This window comes from Stylophora pistillata, chromosome 6, assembly GCF_964205215.1.
Source record: "Stylophora pistillata chromosome 6, jaStyPist1.2, whole genome shotgun sequence".
Taxonomy (NCBI): Eukaryota; Metazoa; Cnidaria; class Anthozoa; order Scleractinia; family Pocilloporidae; genus Stylophora; species Stylophora pistillata.
The window spans coordinates 18,479,430-18,500,196 of record NC_142524.1 but is presented as its reverse complement, the minus strand read 5'-3'; the positions used below and the strand labels follow the sequence as shown (position 1 = coordinate 18,500,196).

General features: G+C 41.2%; 1 protein-coding gene and 1 long non-coding RNA gene across 3 annotated transcripts; one reads left to right on the top strand and one right to left on the bottom strand.

The window, feature by feature from the left end:
- Positions 1-193: 193 nt before the first annotated feature.
- On the bottom strand, positions 194-2,873 carry LOC148728621 (uncharacterized). 2 transcript variants are annotated; one of them, XR_015989079.1, is made up of 3 exons: positions 2,746-2,873; positions 2,167-2,334; positions 194-793 (listed from the first exon to the last, which is right to left on the bottom strand). It is a non-coding gene; the product is annotated as an uncharacterized LOC148728621 (long non-coding RNA). The 2 variants fall into 2 exon arrangements; XR_015989080.1 differs by having other exon boundaries at positions 2,167-2,331; positions 2,746-2,863.
- LOC111338277 (uncharacterized) lies at positions 1,817-16,578 on the top strand. The gene is made up of 6 exons (XM_022944725.2): positions 1,817-2,096; positions 2,188-2,337; positions 4,324-4,745; positions 5,481-5,628; positions 6,066-6,200; positions 6,458-16,578. The coding sequence occupies exons 1-6, from the start codon at positions 1,919-1,921 to the stop codon at positions 16,051-16,053; spliced, it is 10,629 nt and encodes a 3,542-aa protein (XP_022800460.2). The 5' UTR covers positions 1,817-1,918; the 3' UTR covers positions 16,054-16,578.
- Positions 16,579-20,767: the final 4,189 nt, after the last annotated feature.

The following is a 20,767-nucleotide window of genomic DNA, read 5'->3' as shown; positions in this document are numbered from 1 at the left end:
GTTGACTTGTCGACGACAACAATAATCTTTAAGTTGAGTAAGTGTTTGCGGTCATTTTGCCATACTTCAAATGCTTACCCTCAGGATCTTTATAATTAGCACCTTCCAGCTATGTTTTCTTATCTCACCCAGCTTATCCCTTAAACTAAGGTTTCTAAAGTACACGGTAGAAAAGATAATAAAATTAATCGTATAACAGCTTTTCGATACGAATTTAATGTGTAGTGACTGACAATCAAGGAGTAATTTACTGAGGGGCAGGATAAACAGTCAACGTGATTTAAAACCAAAACCCATTGGGCAATGCGTTGTCAGAGTGCTCTGAAATGCGCGATAAACAAAAAGCTTTCACATCTCCTACAAGTCTTAGTCTTACACAAAAACAACGATTTACCTATTAAAGGAGCATCTTCGTGCCCTTGAGGTACCTAACACATTACTAATATTTTTTTAAAGAGTTGTTCTTTAAATAGACTGGCGACAATATATTTGCTTTGTTGCTCGTCAAAACGTTTAAGAAAGGTTTCGCTCACGATATCACCATGGCCGGACCTTCAAAAATGAATGTAGCATCAGACGCAACGTTGAACAGGGAGGAACGAGCTCGAGACAGTTTGAACTTCATCATTATGGTAGCTGATAACAATGTGGACATATGTGGCTTCAAAAAAAAGTCATTTTCTTATGTTATATTTTATGTCAAAATACAAAAATCTTAGGAATGCCAACTTTTGATGAATAATTCAGATTTATGTTCGTCTGGAAACATCTTGCAGCTTATGGTAAACGGAATCTGCGAACATAACAGAAAAATAACGTACTGATAAATTAAAGGGAGTGATCATGAAGTTCGTGGAGTATGATAAATGCAAGGATCGTGTTTTTCTCTTACTCTTTACTTTCTACGATGGGCGCCTTAATAGCCGTTACTTATTCGCCTTTAAAACAATAAAATCAAGTCAAAATTTCGAGGGTTTTCCAGGCCTTTTCAAGGTACTATGTTATACTGTATCTTGTGGGATTTCGCTTTGCTGAGCAGGACAAAGTCATTGGATGTTTTCCATTTTTAATTTTCGCTGTGGAAATGATTTCTGTATTGACCTGTTCAACAGTACACCACATATTGATATTGAACAATCCAATGGCGAATTTTGTACATCTATGGTAGAATGAATGCTTTTCGAGAGGTGTTTAAAAGCAGTTCCCCACGTCCATTACAGTAAAATTTTACACTTTTACGCAACAGTGTGATTGTTTACAAATTTGTTATTGTTTGGATACATCAACTGTCTTAAAAATTACTTCCCTGTTAGAGAATGTAAATCTTGCCAAAACAAATACAAAGGTTTCCTTAGTTATAGACTTTCATGCAACTAATAAAAAGCATTTTGGTGTTTTCTTTGCGAAGCGAGTGAGGTTTCCGAATGCTTTTAGTGCAGTGATTCACTGCAGGTGGTTTTTAAATAACTCTAATGCTTAACACGTCTACAACCTACGATCAACGTGCATATTTTTTTCCAGATATTCAGGTTGAAGTTTTTCACTTTTCTCTTTTTCACAATGAATTTTTGCGCCATTGGTGGTTGTTTACCTCGGATTTTAAGAACACTAACTATTTACTATTAGATTCGTAAGCGTGCAACATCGAGAAATATTCCAAACATTCGACAATCAATTTTATTGTAGGAAAAAGTCAGCGAAGCATTAACACCCATCAACCAATGAACTGTCCGTACGGCTCTTTAATTGACATCTACAATCAACTCATTTGAATCGGCCTTTCTACACATAAATAGTTTGCATCTCGAGGGACTTCAAGATTATTTTGGCCGGAACGTTCCGATTGTGGACTAACTTGTGACAGTGATTCGAACATTCATGACGCAGGTTTGCTAGTAATCTTTCAAAACAAAACAGCATGGCTCTTAAAAGCACTCTACTAGTGTGCTTGATCATCTGCTGCCAAATTAGCCACGTTACGGCCGTGTCAGAATGTTCGAGCGCTATAGTCGCTTCAGTGTTCGGTACAATCGCTGTGATTCTTCTTATCGCTGGTATTGCAGCGCTGGTTTGGTATTGTCGCCAAAAAAGATCAGGTAAGATGCCTAGCTGTGAACTTGTTTCATTTCCTTTTATTGAATATATACTTCAAAGGGCGCTACTCACATTTGCGTCCCCTTATTGCAGGAAAACTCTCGTCAAAGTCTTCAGTGGAAAGCGCCAGTGAACCAGAAATTTCTCTCGGTACAAAAGCCAAAGGTGGTCAGGTTGGTTTAAATGGCCATGGAACTCCGGTCACTTTTTCACATCACTACAAAGAAGAAGCGCCATCTGCTGGTAAGAAAAATGGAGAAATGGGTACGATCCTCTCCGCACCATCTCGGCCTATTTATATATATATATATATATATATCTACTGCATTCTTAAAATTACTTATTAAACGCGTCTGAACTTGTCTTGTAAGTTTTCTCTTTCTAGTTTATGAGTGCCTCTCAAGTTTAAGCTTGAGCTTAAGCAGCTTGAAAAACTCGTGTAATTTCGAAGAGATTTTATCAAAGCTATTTTATCGTTTTTACTATTATCATTACTGATATTATTATTATTATTATTATTATCATATTTGTCATGTTTTTGACATAAGTATATGCATTGATTGTATTGGATAGCTTCTAAATTCGTGAGTTCACTGAAGTGATAGACTACAGCACTTTTCAAGCGATAAAATGATAATTTTTTTTAATCACCTCATCAACCGCGTTCACACTTGCGTTTTTTTCCACCGAGTGAAGTTCCCTTCGTAAGAAGTTGACAATGTTGCAAATAACGAGTGACTGAGTATTTCAGATGCTCGATGGGAGTATGACAGCGAAGAATATTTTTGATGTGCAGCACTGAAGCATGTCTTGAGTAGAGCTGTGCTTTAACCCAGTTCGTCTAATTTTTTAACCTTTGATACGTTACTAACTAGAATGTCCTTGTGTTAAAATGTTTTTCTTTATTTCAACAACAAACTCTCACCCACGTTGACATGAGATGGTGCCCAATTTCTTCTAGCTTCTTTCTACGGATAGCAGTATTTTTTCAAGATCACTCAAGCATTGAAAGTGTGAAGAATCTGGAAAGCCCTCTTTCTATAGCTTGTTATCACACTGGTTGGTCGCGACACGTATCTAGGAAACGTTCTAAGGACGCTGTATCAAAAAATGCGAGTTGTAAAAGATTAAAAAAAGTTGCTTGCGGCTTTCGACTTTAGAAATGTAAGGAGAAAATAACAGAATTTTTTGGGAAAAGAATAGTCATTACATCGTCAAGCAGGTGATATTTGCGTCATGTTGGTTGCCTAGAGTTCGAAAGAAGGTGACAGAAGTTTACAGAGACATCGACGTTTCACACCCCGCCTGTCGGTCATTCTTAGTGCATTACGTCAGAGTAAAATACATTATATGGTAGATAAAGGTTGATCTGGATATTTCAGAGATGAAACCTTCTTACTGTAGAGCTTACAAAAGTTGAACTTGAGGAACCTAATTCGCAAAGTCATCCAGAAGAAAAGGTAAAAAAAGGAATCATCAATACCTCCTAAATGTTCCAGACACAACCTCATCCTTCGAAATTTAACCACACAAGATCACAGAATACCCATCGCTAAAAATCATAAACAACAGCCTGCGCCATAACATAGTCAGAACAATACTACGACTTAATAAGAACACTGAAGGCATTTTTCATCTGCCATTTGTTTCAATGGAAACGTTTTCCATTATTCAATGCTTTGTTTCTGTCGAAATTGGCTCCCCCCAATGAGCTTCAGGAGTCTTTTAATTTTCTTAATTTTTTTTTTTTTGCAAGTTACGAGTTCGTATCCAGGTCGTACGGATTTGTAGTGAAACTGAATCTTCTCTGTGAAGATCAACCGCATTATTCGTATAAAGTGAATTAGGCGCATGACCATTTAATGAGAAGAACTTTAATTACTGGTTTGTGCCCTACGTTATTAGATATATTATTTAAACAACTAACACTCATTTGTTTCGTTTAAGCATGGTATAAGTGTTTTACAAAGAAAGTTATGCATCCTGTGTGAATAAATGAATAAATGCATTAGGAACTTTTATGATGTTTAATCCTCTTTCCATTTGTTTCTGATGTCTCAATTTTTGCGTGACGTAGCTTCTTCCTAGATTGTGATGTTCCTTCCTATTTGATATCGGTTTAAAGCTTACCATCTTCGTATGTCTACATTTGGTAACGATACTTTAAAAATTGGTTAACGGCTAAATAAGCCACAATTGTGATTTTATTTGTTTGTTTGTTTTGAACAGCCTACAACACCAAGGGAGTTGTTAATCCAGCATTTGGCGGGCAGCGAGAAGTGCTCATTGACATGCCATCTAAAGAAGATGGCGAAGTCAAAATTGACATGGATGGAGATAGTAGATTCGAACTTCCTTCGTCCAAGGAAAGGGAGGTAAAGATTGATATGGGTGAAGGTCCACAGAAAGAGATTCCTACTACTAAGGGGGACATAAATCTTGACATGGATATCGATCTTGGTATGAATGTGTCCAATGAAGGCAGCCCCAAAATGTCTTCGAGAGATGCAGAGCTCCCGGACGTAGAATTCCATCACAACAAACCGTCAGGAATAGGTTTTCCGGGTGGGGATGTTCCTGGTGCAGACACCGATTTCGTCTTTGAGGGCTCATCCACACCAACTTTTGACGTGTACGGACCAAAGAATATGGTTAGCGATGTTTTAACTTATGAATTATATGAATATCTAGTTTCGATGTATTTTTGACTGTACACCCCAAGATTCAATTCATCTGTTACGTTGAAGAAGTGCCATAGCTACATTGTAATAGAGAGCCAGCTTGTCCACAAGACGATTAAATCAACTCGGGGCTAGAGTAATAAATCACTTTGGAGAGAGTTTTCTCTCTTGAATTGTTTTGATTTCAGTTTTGCCTTACACTTAAATAAAACCACACGTCAGTATCATACAAGTTTTGAGAGAAGGTAAAACTTGGTAGTTTTATTCTCTCATCCTAGATTAGCTCTTTCCGCCTTTCGAACATTTGGGCCCTGATGTATGACAATTTTCAGTTACCAAAAAACTGAATGAAAGTATAGGAATAAAATTGATCAGATCGTTTTTTTTGCCATTGAATAAATATTTAAAGTCTAGTATATTTTGAGCATGAAAACGACCTACTTTATCCAAGAAGGATCTCTTACCTTTGCAAAAGCCAAATGCTTTTGCTCCTATGTAATGGCTGAATAATATATGTGTTAACCACTATTAACAATATTTATCCATATCAATATAGTTCTCATTACCGCTGTCATTGTCATTATTGTTGCTGTGAGCATTATCAATATTGATGACTTCCTTTCCTGATAAACACACATCAGTTCTATTCTTCATTGCAAAAAGCTTTACTTTTTATATCTCTTGCTTATCCGTCCTTCTTGACAGGAAACCATCGACGTTGATCTTGACCGACCTGAGAGTGGTGGCTTTGGACTGTTGATTGCGAGGGATAAGACTTTGCCGCCTCCTGCTTTATTCGTAAGAGAAGTAACACCTGGTGGTGTTGCTGCGAGAACAGGTCTCGTGGATAAAGGTAAGAACACTGCACGATACCCACGCATGTTACATAAGGATGAACATAACAATAATTGAGGTGACCTCGTCTGCTTAGACATTTTACGCGGTAACCAGGGCAACACACTAAATGGCGAATTCTTATTCAAGGTTAACAAAACGATTCGTCGCAAAAAGATATTTTCAGAGAAAATAACATGCTCATATTAGTAAATTACAGCACAAGCGTTGTAGGAGAATTTTAATAGCGATTTTTAATACCTAGCACATGAAAGTAGATCGCTTCCTTGAAGTAGTTGTTTTTTCTTAATCGCTTGCTCTAATAAAATGGTCTAAATCAAGCTATGTCATAAAGGTTTGACACACAGAATAGGTAGTACTTAATGAAACCTGACCAATAGTCATGTATATTGCTCCAGAAAAGCACACGCTTCTAATCTGTTTTTTGTCTCCAAGGTGATAAGATCGTTGGTATTAATGGAACTCCGATTGAGGGTCTGGCTCATGACAAAGCAATGCGCCTTCTTCGCAATGATGACAATCCAAGGATAAAACTGACACTGTTGAAAAACCCTTTGCAAGAACGAAATGGTAGGTAATCTGATTAGCGTGGTAATATCTAAGTTATTCTACAATAAGAATTTACTAGAAACAGGCTGCGAAAACTAAATTGTGCGTATTGTCATTTTCACATTGACTCTATGCTAGAAGTGTGCATAGTATTTGTATTTGATAATCGATAATTTTCCTGGCGAGATTATGATGTTTATAAGATATCGAACTGATTTGATATGATAAAATCGAAGAAGAACACACTATAATGTCATTTCATCTCCTCTCACCGTAAGGCTCACTGAATTTACCCGAGAGATCACTGGATCTATCTAAGACGATTGATGAATCCTGTACAGTTGACGTGGAACCAGGACTAGAGGCTGGGATTCCATCTCTTGATGTCGAAGGATTGCAAGGGAGTGCAGATCTAAGAGAGACGGAGACCTCATTAAATATATCAGAATTCGATGGTGATGGCCCACAAGTGCGTATTGCTGGGCCAAATATGAAACCACACAGTCTTCAAGGTTCATCTTCAAATCTGAAATTGCCATCACCTAAGACTAAGCGTGCTAAATGTTTCTCCTGTCTATCCAAAGGAGATAGAGGGGAGCCCTACACCAAAGAAAATACAAGTGATAGATTGGATTGGGACAGACCGAGTGCTGATCGTTCATCGCAAGGTAGACTAAAAGCACAACTATCCGGGCCAAATGTTGATGCTTCAGCTGGGAAGTTCAAGGGTTCAAAGACAAACGTTGACGTTTCTCCCGCCGGTGAGTTGCCTTCCTCAAAGAAGAAGCGGGGTAATTGTTTCTCGTGTGCAGGAGACGGGGATAAAAGCGACCCATATAAAACGACTAGGGGAAATGTTGGTATCAACCTGAGTTGCCCCGATGGATCAACAGAGATGGTGAAACCCAGGAGTATGGACATAGCTGCTATCGAAGGACCAAACAAAGGAATCTCAACAGGACCGCCAGAAATTTCCCTCCACGTAAAAGATCCAACTATAAATACCCCCGATGTATCTATTCCATCAGGAACCTCTGATATCGGCATTTCTGGAGCAGGAGACATTTTTTCAAAACGACCAAAAGTTGAAATGGAAGCCAATTCCCCAGACATTGATGGACCAAAAGGAAAACTCGACACAGACATTTCAGTCCCAGATGCAGATATATCACATGGTGATTTAAGAGGCCCTAGAGCACAAATTGATGCACCTTCTGGAAAGTTAAATTTGCCTTCTTCAAAGAAAAAGCGCGGTAACTGTTTGTCGTGTGCAGGAGATGCAGATAAAGACGACCCTTACAGAAAAACTCAAGAACGTGTCGACTATAACCTCCGCTACCCTGATGGATCACTAGAGATAGAGAAACCTGGGAAATTGGACATAAGTGCCTCTTCACCAGATTTTCAAAGACGTGAGGAAACGAAAGACTTGAGCTTCAATTCAACCGAACCGAACTTTGATGTGCTGGGCCCAAACAAAGGAGTTTCAACGGAAATGCCAGAAATTTCACTTCATGCAAACGATCCAAGCGTAGGTACCCCCGATGTATCTTTTCCATCAGGAGATATCGATATCAGCCATTCTGGAGCAGGAGACATTTCTTCAAAACGACCAAAAGTTGGAATAGAAGCCAATTCCCCAGACATCGATGGTCCGAAAGGAAGATTCGATAGAGACATTTCAGCCCCAGATGCAGATATACCACATGGCAAGCTAAGAGGGCCTGGAGCACAAGTTAACGCACCCTCCGGACAGTTGAATTTTCCTTCTATAAAGAAAAAGCGCGGTACTTGTCTGTCATGTGCAGGAGATGGCGACAAAGACGACCCCTACAGAAAGACTCAAGGAAATGTTGGCTATGACTTCAGCGGCCCCGATGGATCAATGGAGATGGAAAATCGTAGCAAAGTGGACATAAAAGCTCCCGGGGCTGGTTTTCAAGGCCGTGCACAAACAAATGACACGAGCCTTGAAATAACTAAACCAGACTTTGATATCGAAGGACCAAACAGGGGAATCTCAACAGGACCACCAGAAATTTCCCTCCACACAAAAGATCCAAGTATAAATAACCCAGATGCATCTTTTCCATCAGGAAGCACCAATATCAGCCTTTCTGGAGCAAGAGACATTTCTTCTAAACGACCTGAAGTTGAAATAGAGGAAAATTCCCCAGACATCGATGGACCCAAAGGAAGATTCAATACAGAAATTTTAGCCCCAGGTGTTGATGTATCACAGGATAAACTGAGGGACCCTACAGCTGCAGTTAACGCACCCTCCGGACAGTTCAATGTCCCTTCTACAAAGAAAAGGGGCGTTAATTGTTTGTCATGTGCGGGAGATGGGGATAAAGACGACCCATATAGAAACACTAAGGGAAGTATTAGCCTCCACCCGAGTGGCCCTGATGGATCACTAGAAATGGAAACACCTAGAAGAGTGGACATGAAAGCTCCCGGGGCTGACATTCAAGGACCTGCAGAAAAAAATGGCATGAGCCTCGAAATAACTAAACCAGATTCTGATATCGAGGGACCAAACTGGGGAATCTCAACAGGACCGCCAGAAATTTCCCTCCATGCAAAAGATCCAAGTATAAATAACCCAGATATATCCTTTCCATCAGGAAGCACCAATATCGGCCTTTCTGGAACAGGGGACATTTCTACTAAACGACCTGAGGTAGATATAGAAGCCAATTCCCCAGACATCGATGGACCCAAAGGAAGATTCAATACAGAAATTTCGGTCCCAGGTGTTGATGTATCCCGGGGTAAAATGAGGGGCCCTACAGCTGAAGTTAACGCACCCTCCGGACAATTGAATGTGCCTTCCACAAAGAGAAAGGGCGTTAATTGTTTGTCATGTGCAGGAGATGGAGATAAAGATGACCCATACAAAAAGACTAAGAGAAATGTTGGCTTTGACCAGAGCGGCCCTGATGGATCACTTAGGAGGGAAAAACCTAGATTAGCGGATATGAGTGCCTCCGTGCCTGATTTTCAAGGACGTGAAAAGACGAAAGACTTCGTCCTCAAAACAACTGGACCAGACTTTAATATTGAAGGAGCAAGCAAAGAAGTGTCCACAGGACCGCCGGAAATCTCCCTCCACGCAAAAGATCCAAGTATAAATACCCCGGATATGTCTTTTCCATCAGGAAGCACTAATATCGACCTTTCTGGAGCAGGAGACATATCTCCAAAACGACCAAAAATTGGAATAGAAGCCAATTCGCCAGACATTGAAGGGCCAAAAGGAAGATTCGATACAGACATTTCAGCCCCAGATGCAGATACATCACACGGTAAAATAAAAGGCCCTAGAGCTGCAGCTAACACACCTTCTGGACAGTTGAATTTACCTTCTACGAAAAGAAAGGGCGTTAATTGTTTGTCGTGTACAGGAGATGGCGACAAAGACGACCCCTACAGAAAGACTCAAGGAAATGTTGGCTATGACTTCAGCGCCCCCGATGGATCTATGGAGATGGAAAACCGTGGCAAAGTGGACATAAGAGCTCCCGGGGCTGGTTTTCAAGGACATGCACAAACAGATGACATGAGCTTCAAAATAACTAAACCAGACTTTGATATCGAAGGACCAAACAGGGGAATCTCAACAGGACCGCCAGAAGTCTCCCTCCACACAAAAGATCCAAGTACAAATAACCCAGATATATTTTCACCATCAGGAAGCACCAATATCAACCTTTCTGGAGCAAGAGACATTTCTTCTAAACGACCTGAAGTTGAAATAGAGGCAAATTCCCCAGACATCGATGGACCCAAAGCAAGATCCAATACAGAAATTTCAGCCCCAGGTGTTGATATATCGCAGGGTAAACTGAAGGGCCCTACAGCTGAAGTTACCGCACCCTCCAGACAATTGAATGTCCCTTCCACAAAGAGAAAGGGTGTTAATTGTTTGTCATGTGCGGGAGATGGGGATAAAGACGACCCATATAGAAAAACTAAGGGAAGCGTTGGCCTCCGCCAGAGCGGCCCTGATGGATCACTGGAAATGGGAACACCTAGGAAAACGGACATAAGTGCCTCCGCACCTGATTTTCAAGGACGTCAGGAAGCGACAGACATGAGGATGGAAACAACCGGACCAGACTATGATATCGAGGGACCAACCAAAGGAGTCTCAATTAGACCGCCTGAAATTTCCCTTCACGCAAAAGATCCAACTATAAGTACCCCCAATGTATCTATTCCATCAGGAACCTCTGATATCGGCCTTTCTGGAACGGGCGACATTTCTTCTAAACGACCTAGAGTTGAGATAGCAGGCAATTCTCTAGACATCGATGGACCAAAAGGAGGATTCGATACAGACCTTTCAGCCCCAGATGCTGGCATATCACATGGTAAACCAAGAGACCCTAGAGCACAAGCGAACGCACCCTCCGGACAGCTGAATTTGCCTTCTAAAAACAGAAAGGGAGTGAATTGTTTGTCGTGTGCAGGAGATGGGGATAAAGGCGACCCATACAAAAAGACTAAGGAAAATGTTGGTATCGACCTGGGTAGCCGTGGTGGATCACAAGAGATGGTGGAACCCAGCAAAATAGTCCTAACTGCTTCTGCGCCTGATTTTCATGAACGTGGAGAAACCAATGGCCTAGACCTCACAACAACTGGAACAGACTTCGATATCGAAGAGCCAAAGAAAGGAGTCTCAACAGGACCGCCAGAAATTTCCCTCCACGCAAAAGATCCAAGTACAAATACCCCCCATATATCGATTCCATCAGGAAGCACTAATATCGGCCTTTCTGGAGCAGGAGACATTTCTTCAAAACGACCAAAAGCTGAAATAGAAGCCAATTCCCCAGATATTGATGAGCCAGAAGGAAGAATAGATACACACCTTTCAGCCCCAGATGCTGATGTATCACATGGCAAACTAAAAGGCCCTAGAGCCCAAGTTGATGCACCCTCTGGAGAGTTGAATTTACCTTCCACAAAGAGAAAGGGCGTCAATTGTTTGTCGTGCGCGGGAGATGGGGATAAAGACGACCCATACAGAAAGACTAGGGAAAGTGTCGGTTCTAACCTTAGCGGCCCTGATGGATCATTGGAGATTGCAAAACCTCGTAAAGTGGACATAACTGCCTCTGCACCTGATTTACAAGGACGTGACAAAACGAGAGACTTGAGTTTCAAATCAACTGGACCAGACTTTGATGTTCGAGGAACATACGAAGGAAATTCAACAGAAGTGCCTGAAATTTCCTACGATGCAAAAGATCCAGATGCAACTATTCCATCAGGAAGCACTGATATCAGCCTTTCTGGAGCAGGGGATATTTCTTCAAAGCGACCAAAAGTTAAGATAGAGGGCAATTCCCCAGTTGTCGATGGGGCAGAAGGAACATTCGATACAGACATTTCAGCCCCAGATGCGGAGATATCAACTGCTAAACTAAGAGGCCCTAGAGCACAGGTTACCGCCCTTTCCGGATTCTCCACAGGAACGCCGGAAATTTCACTTCATGGAAAGGATTCGAGTTTAAACACCCCAGACGTATCTATTCCGCCAGGAAGTACAGGTATCAGCCTTCCTGGAGCAGGAGACGTTGCTTCCAAACCACCAATCATTGAAGTAGAGGCGAATTCCCCCGACATTGATGAACCAAAAGGAAAATTCGAAACAGACATTTCAGCTCCAGATGTTGATGTATCACGTGGTAAACTACAAGGCCCTAAGGCACAAGTTAATGTACCTTCTAGAGAGTCGAATTTACCTTCTTCTAAGAAAAAACGCGTTAATTGTTTGTCGTGTGCCGGAGACGGAGAGAAAGACGACCCCTATAGAAAGACTAAGGGGAGTATCGGCTTGAACCTCAAAGGCCCTGATAGATCACTGGAGGTGGAAAAACCTAGCAAAGTGGGGATAAGTACCTCTGGGCCTGATTTTGATGGACGTAAAAAGACTACAGGGCTAAAACTTAGTACAATTACACCAAACGTGGATATTCAAGGGCCGAATAATGAAATCTCCTTGGAACCTCCAGACATTTCAGAGAACAGTTTGGATACAGATACATCTGCTGCAAAATTAAAGATTGGCTTGAATTCGCCTGAATTTAAGGATCCAAAAATCGTAGATTCAGGATTTAATGCACCCAAAGTTTCATATGAGACGCCAAGGATTTCTGGACCCTCACTAGGGAGAATTGTTGATGACACTGATGCGCAAAGTACAAAGTTTGATCTTGATGCTTCAGATATTGATAAACCAGACTTTGGATCGGAAACACCGGGTAGAGGTGCAGGAATACGAGATAAAGAAATACCAGACTTCTCACTATCTGGACCATTGATTGGCAGAGAGGACAAAGATGTTGACTTTAATGGCTTCGACGTAAACATAAATGCGTCAAGAGTCTCTGCCGAGAAGCCAGATATATCCAATCCCCCGTTTGACGCCACAGCTGGTGATATTGACTTCGAAGGAGTAGACATACCAAGTGCTGACTTAAAATTGACTGGATTTGACATACCTAAACCTGGAGGCAAAGAAATGCACGTAACTAAACCAGATATCTTCATGCCATCTGTAGACGGAATGAGTGTGAATACCCCAGCTGTAGACCTACGTCAACGATTAGTAGCTGACATGAAGGGACTAGATGTTGAGCCACCTGACTCAGATTTTACTTTACCATCACCGAATAAGAAAGGAGCATCGTTGCAACTGGTCGACATGAAAGGTCTTAAAGGCAAGAGTTTTGAAGGTGACGTTGATTGGGGTATCAGCACTTCAACACCCAAAGATTCTGGTAGTGTAAAATGTGATGCAAATGTAGTCGAAGGCAATATAGAGGTCGTAGAAACGTACGATAACATGGAACTCAACAGTACACCAGAGTCTTTCCCTTCGGTATCGTATGACGAACCCCGCAGTCTCCAACGCTACGATGAGATACGCCCGGAAATGGAACTGAGGCTATTGTCACCAAAGCAACCTAAAGAGTCTGATCCAAACTTCAATGTAGACATCCCAGATGCCAACCTTGATTTAGATAATTGGAAGCCACGTGAAATGAGCCTGGTTAAAGTCGAAGAAAACGTAACTGTTTGTTCAGCATCAGTCCTAGTGCCTTCTGCAGAGAGAACATTAACACTAGATCGTGAAATTGAGCAAAGAATTGAACTTGAGCTCCCGGGCCATGAGGGTTTAGATACTCCATCTTCATTAAAGAAGAAAAGCAGTTCATCTTCATCATCCTCATCCTCTTCTGATACCGAGAATGATAAAGAAAAGAAGTCAAAACGAAAAAAGAAGTCCAAACTGCCAAAGGTGTTCCGAAAGAACTCAAACAGCTCAGCATCGCTCAAAGAAAGTAGCGAACGGAAATCGTCAAAAAGTTCTTCTTCATCAGATGACGATGACCAAGATCAAAACCGTCCTTCAACAGATTTTATTCCCGAATTGAATTTAAAATCGAAAACAAGGTCATCTTCTTCTTCCTCCAATGAAGGCTCATTTGACTTCTATCATCACGACTTACCAAAAAGTGGGAAATCAAAGAAATCATCGTCATCGTCTGATGAAGGAAAAGAAAATTACAGGAAGAAAGAGACCAACAAAGTGGATGGCGAAATATTTACCTCAGTGGATGGTGGGATAGAGGGGCCAGAAAAGTCAGGATCGATAGTCTTTAATGTCGAGGACGAAGTAACATACAACTTGTCGAGGCTGGACGGCAAATTATCATTAAAACAGCAGAGACCTACCACAAGTTCCTCCCCTTCATCGGATGAAGAGATCCCAAGATACAACGTCAGTGAGTTGAATGATTTACAAAAGGCAAAAGATCAAGCAATCCCAGGAAGAAAACGGGGAGAAGATGACCTTGCTTCTTCATTAGACCTATCCCACCATCAGTATAAAGCTGTGGACAATGTTATAAGCCATGATTTTGCGTCCAAAGCGCAAGATGCAAATCCTTCAGGTGTACAAGAGGATCCATTTGTTATTGTGTCTCGCTCCTTAAAAAGACCGTATCAAGGCAATGAACACGAAGATGAATTAAAAGTAAGTTCTGTAGAGGTTCAATTTAGCGAACCATCAGTAGAGGTTTCCAATTTTCTGGACTATCCATGTAGAGTCTCTGAGGTTGAAGAGGACGATGGTGCACACGTGCAAGAAGAAGGGGTTGTCCCAGTGTTTAAATCACGGTCATTGGACTACGATATCCCAAATGTCTTGGTTCTATCGGAACCCTCAGAGGAAAATAATACACAGGATTTGCTATCTGACCAAAAAGGCCGTGCGTCTCCGGCATGGGACATACAAGCGCATACCTTTGAGAATGTAGCTCATGTCACAATTCGAGATGACCCACCAATGGGGGATGAAAACGATGAAATCCGAGAACAATCACTTATTGTAGTAACACGTTCTCTTAAGAGGACGTCACCTATCATTGAAAACGCAGATGACGGCATGGAGGAGAAACCTCTGAATTTCTCTAACACTTTGGAGGTTCAATTTACTGAACCTACCCATGACTTCCACCTTGAATATCCGGAAAAGAATAAAGTGTTTATGTTCGATGAACAGAATGACCACCTGATAGATGAAGAACGGATTTCACAGCACACAAAGGAAAGAGAAATACCAGATATCTCAGCTCAGCTGAACGCATTAAAACATACGGAGGATGAACTCCGACTAAAAAGTGATTTTCCTACAAAAGATGAAGACCATGACAAATCGCCAAAAGAAAAAAGCCCTAAAGAAATTTCGAGACGAGGTTCCAACTCTCGTCTTTGGGATTTGATGCAAGGTTATCTGATTGAACAGCCTATTGTCAGCGATGATGTCACAAATTCGGAATCCCGACCAGAAAACACGGAAGAACGCAACAAAGAGGGAGATCAGGTTTTTTACGAAACCAAGTCCATAGAAATTAAAGACAGAAGCGTTTCTGAAAAGACTCAGCAATCCCTTAATGTGGTGACCTACCAAATCCACATCGACAACCACCAATCTCCAAAAGATTTGGACAACACGATATCTACAGAAGGGAGTGGTGTTGTAGAAGTAGACACAGCCTCCAAACCAGATCTCGTTTCTTTTGATACGAAACCTGTTGAAGAAGCTCGTGTTGCCACAAGGTATACCACATCAATAACAAAGGTGGAAAGCAGTATTGCTTATGTTAACTTGGCACCCGTAATGACCGAAACGGATTTAGAATCAGATGCTGTTGATCAGTTAGACCTAACAAAAGATGAATATCATACCTCCGTTACAGACGTAAAGAGCAGTGTTCAGGAGGTTAGGCTCGCAGCACACTCGTCGCAAATTGAACCCATTTCTCTACATGTGGATGTTGGTGCCATAAAGCCTGTTTCCAAATACCAAACTACGTCATGGAAAAAGGAAATTTCCGTTCCTGCCGATGTGGATGACAAGAATGACGACCCCTGGATGAGGCACTATTCCAGAGGATTGCAACAAGGCACCCCTTACCAGCCACTTTATGCGAAATCACTAGGAAGAGAATCGTCTCTTGGTGAGAAACGTAGCTTAAGTTTGTCCAAAGTACCTCATGTTAAAGGTGTAAAGACATCAGTCGAAAAACAGCGTGAAAGACCAAAGTATTCCATCGAAGGCCGAACTAGCATCCAATCAGCGTCCTATCAAGTAACTACAGATGGTAAATCTGTGCCTCGAGAATTGGAAACAGTTCCCAGAGTGCGAACGCCCGAGAGTCTCCTTTCTGGCCGAGATGACAGAGAACAATCGGAAAAGAGCCAACCTGAGAGTGCTGAAGCAGACCCGTCTAAAGGACCGTCCACAAGCAGCACTCTCGTTCAAAGTTTGCGTTCCTTTTGGGGTAAATGAATGGAAGTCCACCATTTTGTTACATGACATTTCATAAGACATATACCGGCAGTACTTGCTACTCTTTCTCGACTCGTTCGCGAAAAGGAAAAATGGAAAATATGTTAGACCTCTTCCATTCAACATAAAAGGCGCTGCACTTATGCCCCCATTGAGAAAATAGTCAGATGGTGTTTAAAACCAATTGGCAGAATGTGTCGGGAGAATGGAAAAGTACAGTGTATAAGGTATCAAAGGACGATTTTTAAGCATTTTTTTAAGATTCTGTTATTTTTACGCCAATTTTAAAATCAATGGGAAGAAATCGTCTACAGAAGAGAATCTCAGAAACATAGAAATAGCACTGTAATCAAGGCTTAGTAATTAATTGAGCCCTCTTCCCAATGAGTTTTCCAATTATTTTGCTCCATCTTATTACCCCAAAAAAGAAACTTATCCTTAAGCAAGATTTGCTAATTTTCAAAGCCGTCTAAGACTTTAAAATATTATCGTTGCAATTATTAAAATGAGTTATTTGTAAATAAATGTCCAGTCAGAGTAGTCAATTCGCTTTTCGCCTCTACTGCGGGCTAATAATTCACCTCAATCTGGCTTTTGCAGTTAAGCGAACCGACGATTGAAAGAAAAAAAAAAAACACGAATCAAGTGCAATTTTTCTTTGAATTTTAACAAACCTTTTCATTACGTTTCCTGAGGTGGTTAACACAAGGTTTTTCTTACTAGTAACCCTTTAATCACATCATTATATCACGAATGACACATTCGGCTGCTCGTGTGCTATTTCTTTGTTCTTACCACATTTTGACGTCATCTGTACTCTATTCCTGATCAGACGCACGGCAACATGGAAACTATTAGTTTATCACGTACGCACGCATATTTATTGTTCTTAATCACGATCTATTGGAGGACAAACCAATAGATGACGTCACCATTCACAAGCTTTTTTCTTCCTTATTGTATAAAACAGATTCCATGAGGTTAGAGCTGGTGTCGGCTGCACCTCGAGCAACTGTTACGCTTCTCTCGTGCTCACCAAACTTTCCACGTGCATCCATTCAAGCTATAGACCGCACTTTCTATCGGTTTACAAGAATATCGACCAATCGGAGCGCACGTTGTATCCCAGTCATTTTATAAAACTCGTTAAAAATCATATCAGGGTGAAATAGTATAAACCACATCTTTAACTCTTTACCTGATACCTATAACATTTTAGATATAAACTTAAGCCTCTATTCTGTGCGAAAATACTTAAGAGCGAATGTTTGAATGGACAAAGTGAAAATCGAAAAACTGGCATATGATCGAAAAATTAAGAACCTTCATATTTTTCCCAGAGATACCTTATAGTGAACTTAGAAATGTGGAAAGGTTTTTTTCCTAAGCTTGCTTCTTTATCCTTGAAAATTCACGAAAACTGAAATGAGCGTCGGTAGCCGTAAAACGGCGGAAATCAGTACCCTGAGTAGAGGCAAATGAGTTTTGCTCATGAAAAGCGCAAAAGAAAGCAAGCTCGTATGGATTTTACAAATTAGTATAGGAAGGATTGAGGTATGGCTTAAGTCTTAAACGGGACCATTTCATTTAATTTTGAGCTCAGGGAACGCTTTTAAAATCACCAATATTTCTAAATCCAAACATCGCATTTCGTAGCAAATTTTCAATTATCATTTTCCCCTTGCGGTATAACTCAGAGTCAGTTCAGGTTAAGCTCATGATAAGTGGAAATAGTGTTGTTTTCGAGGATATAAAAATTAATTTGGGGCTTTTCATTTCCGCGTGGAAAAATCAGGCTGAACTTTGTGAAAATCGCAACATCGTCATTTACGTCACGACCTAATCTAATTAGGCGCCCCGTAGTTGAATGCGGAATTCCAAGCACATTCTAGAAGTTAGAACCCTTTTCGATCAGGAAATCAATACAGTAAGCTAGCCTTGCGTAGCCAACCACGACAGATTGGTTTTTATCTCTGCTCTCGCTTTAAATTCTCATCCATTTCTCGTGGCGAAATTGTTTACAATAGTTAGATTAAGCACCGCGAAAACGGCGAACGCTGAACGTCGGCTAGCCGTTTGTCGTTTGCCGTTCCGTCCGCGATGTTCGTCTGTTTAAGCTTCGCGACGACACGGCAGAACAAATTTTCTCGGTCGCCATTCACTGCGACTAGAAATAATGGATACAAAGAAGTAATGTATTTTCCGCTTGAATTTGAACTCTATTAGCTTTACAAGCAGTTCAAATAGAAGTAAGTTGATAAACGAAGCTTAGCTATAAAAGCAAGCGATCAAAATGTAAAAATAGTCGGTAAAAATGGGCTGCAAATACTCACATTTTTGCGTTCCCTACAAACGGGAAAAATGTCCTCCTCGAGTAGAAACGGCGGCCGGTAATCGGCAAACGCGGGAAATGTCAGGTCACGAGACCCTCTCTGCCGTTCGCGGGAAAAAAATACGTGGTGCTTAGTCTCTCTCTCTGCGTGTTCGAACACCTTCAAGTTTTAAGAAAGTTCCAGGGTAAACTTGTGTTTCATTTTGGATTTGAAAGAGGACAATTCAATCATCTATAACAGCAGAACAAGTGTTCTTTGCCGAAGATGTTGAAGACGGGAAGCAATTCGATACTACTTTGAATTCAAGCGTTTGTCACGCAAGGTCGAAATATTTTCAATCGCAAAAACACACTTTATTGTTCCCTTCTTGCGTTTTTTCGGCCACGAGAATAACATTTTTAAAAACCTTGTTCATTAGATAATATAGAAGAGCGTTTCACTGAAAAGCAGAGATACAACTGTGGGAGGACTCACCCCCACCCCCTCCCCCGTTGAAAACCCCTATGGTAACTATTTTTAACGGAAAATCATTAGATTTAATTGTCGCACGGTTTTTCTCGGCGATTATCAAACAGATGACATCGTTAAGTGGAGGGATACTGAAAGTATTGCACTAGAAGAAAAAATGATGCGTGGATCAATTCAAAGCTTCAACATCACCTCCCCGCAGGAATTTTAACTTTTGAAGGTTGGTTCCAGCCCCCTGAGCCAAAATCATGTTCAAATGCCCTGCCCAGGTGCTAGATCCTAGTGGTTTTTAATGGGGTTAACTGTTAGCCGTAAAACGGCAAACATTAGCCGTTAGGCGTAAAAACTGACAAATTTTAACCGTGAGTCCTAAAAAAATATTGTAACGTAAAAATTTAGCATTAGCCGTATAAAATGGCTAAAAAATGTAACCGTTAGCTGTGAAAGCCATCTTTTTATTGAAACCCTCATTTCATTGTCACATCTTTTGTAAAAGGCACGATCAGCAATTGATTTGAATATTCAAGCTCCAAAACCTCCAAAACCTAGACCTTGTAGACCCGGCTTTCACGGAGAGATCTTACGTCACGAAGTCCCTGCAACACCTGTATGAGCCCTCAGATGACATCTCTCTTGCCAACACCATCAATAAGGCCTTTCTCTCGCCTATGCAGTGTTTCTCTCCGCTCCCTGCTGATTTTGTCATAATACCCTCTGACAGTGCAACCCAACAACCTGCGCTTGTTGTATCAAACGAGTCGGTTTATAAGAAATTAACGAAACTGAACAGAAGCAACGCGCATGGTCCTGATGGCATCCCAGGGTGGGTGTTGAAAGAAAATGCAGATTAACTGGTAGCGCCGATAGCAGATATTCTCAATTTATCTTATCGCGAAGGTCGTCTCCCTCATTCATGGAAAGAAGCGGATGTCGTGCCGGTGCCTAAGCAAAGACCTGTGCAGGACGTAAACAAACACCTTCGACCCATTTCCCTGACTCCAATCTTGTCAAAGATAGCGGAGGAGTACGTTGTCGACACTTATGTTAAGCCCGCTGTCCTCTCAAAGATCGACCCACAGCAATTTGGTACGGTGCCTAAATCCAGCACCACGCATGCATTAATTAGTATGATTCACCCTTGGGCAAAGTCAACGGATGGAAATGGATCGACTACGAGAGTTGTACTCTTTGACTTCCGGAAGGCATTTGATCTGATTGACCATCATGTTCTGGCGCGGAAGCTTTCCTCCTACGATATTCCAAGGTCGATTTTGTGCTGGATCATGGACTTTTTAACGAACCGTAAACAAAGGATAAAACTGAGCCGCTATTGCTTCTCGGAGTGGGAAGCTGTTCCTGCAGGGGTACCACAGGGGACGAAATTGGGCCACTGGCTGTTCCTTATCATGATAAATAATCTTTCTGTAGCAGACACAATTATTTGGAAATACGTTGATGACACCACTCTTGTCGAATCAGTATTGAAGAATGAGTCTAGCTACATGCAATTACGTGTAAATGAACTTGTAAGACAGTCAGAAGTTGATGGTTTCCAATTCAATGAGTCTAAATGTAAAGAACTGAGAATATTATTCTCCAGATCAGGTAGTCTGTTTGATCATATTAATATCAATGACAAGCAAATCGAAGTTGTTTCATCCGCAAGGTTGTTAGGAGTGATAGTCTCGGACAACCTCAGGTGGAACGCACATGTAGAATCTATATGCAAAAAGGCTACGAAGCGTCTGTATTTCCTAAAACAGCTAAAGCGCGCTAAAGTTCCATCTGAGGATATGCTACTTTTCTATACAACATGTATACGCCCTGTATTAGAATATGCGTGCCCAGTTTTTCATCATTCTTTGCCGCAATATCTGTCCAATGAAATGGAAAGGTTGCAAAAACGCGCGTTG

What these genes read in the sequence shown, in the direction of transcription:
- LOC111338277 (XM_022944725.2), top strand. Translation starts at nt 1,919, where the DNA reads ATGGCTCTTAAAAGCACTCTACTAGTGTGCTTGATCATCTGCTGCCAA. An exon ending in AGAAGAAGCGCCATCTGCTG is followed by an intron (nt 2,338 to 4,323) that starts GTAAGAAAAATG and finishes TGTTTTGAACAG; the next exon opens with CCTACAACACCAAGGGAGTT. An exon ending in CCCTTTGCAAGAACGAAATG is followed by an intron (nt 6,201 to 6,457) that starts GTAGGTAATCTG and finishes TCTCACCGTAAG; the next exon opens with GCTCACTGAATTTACCCGAG.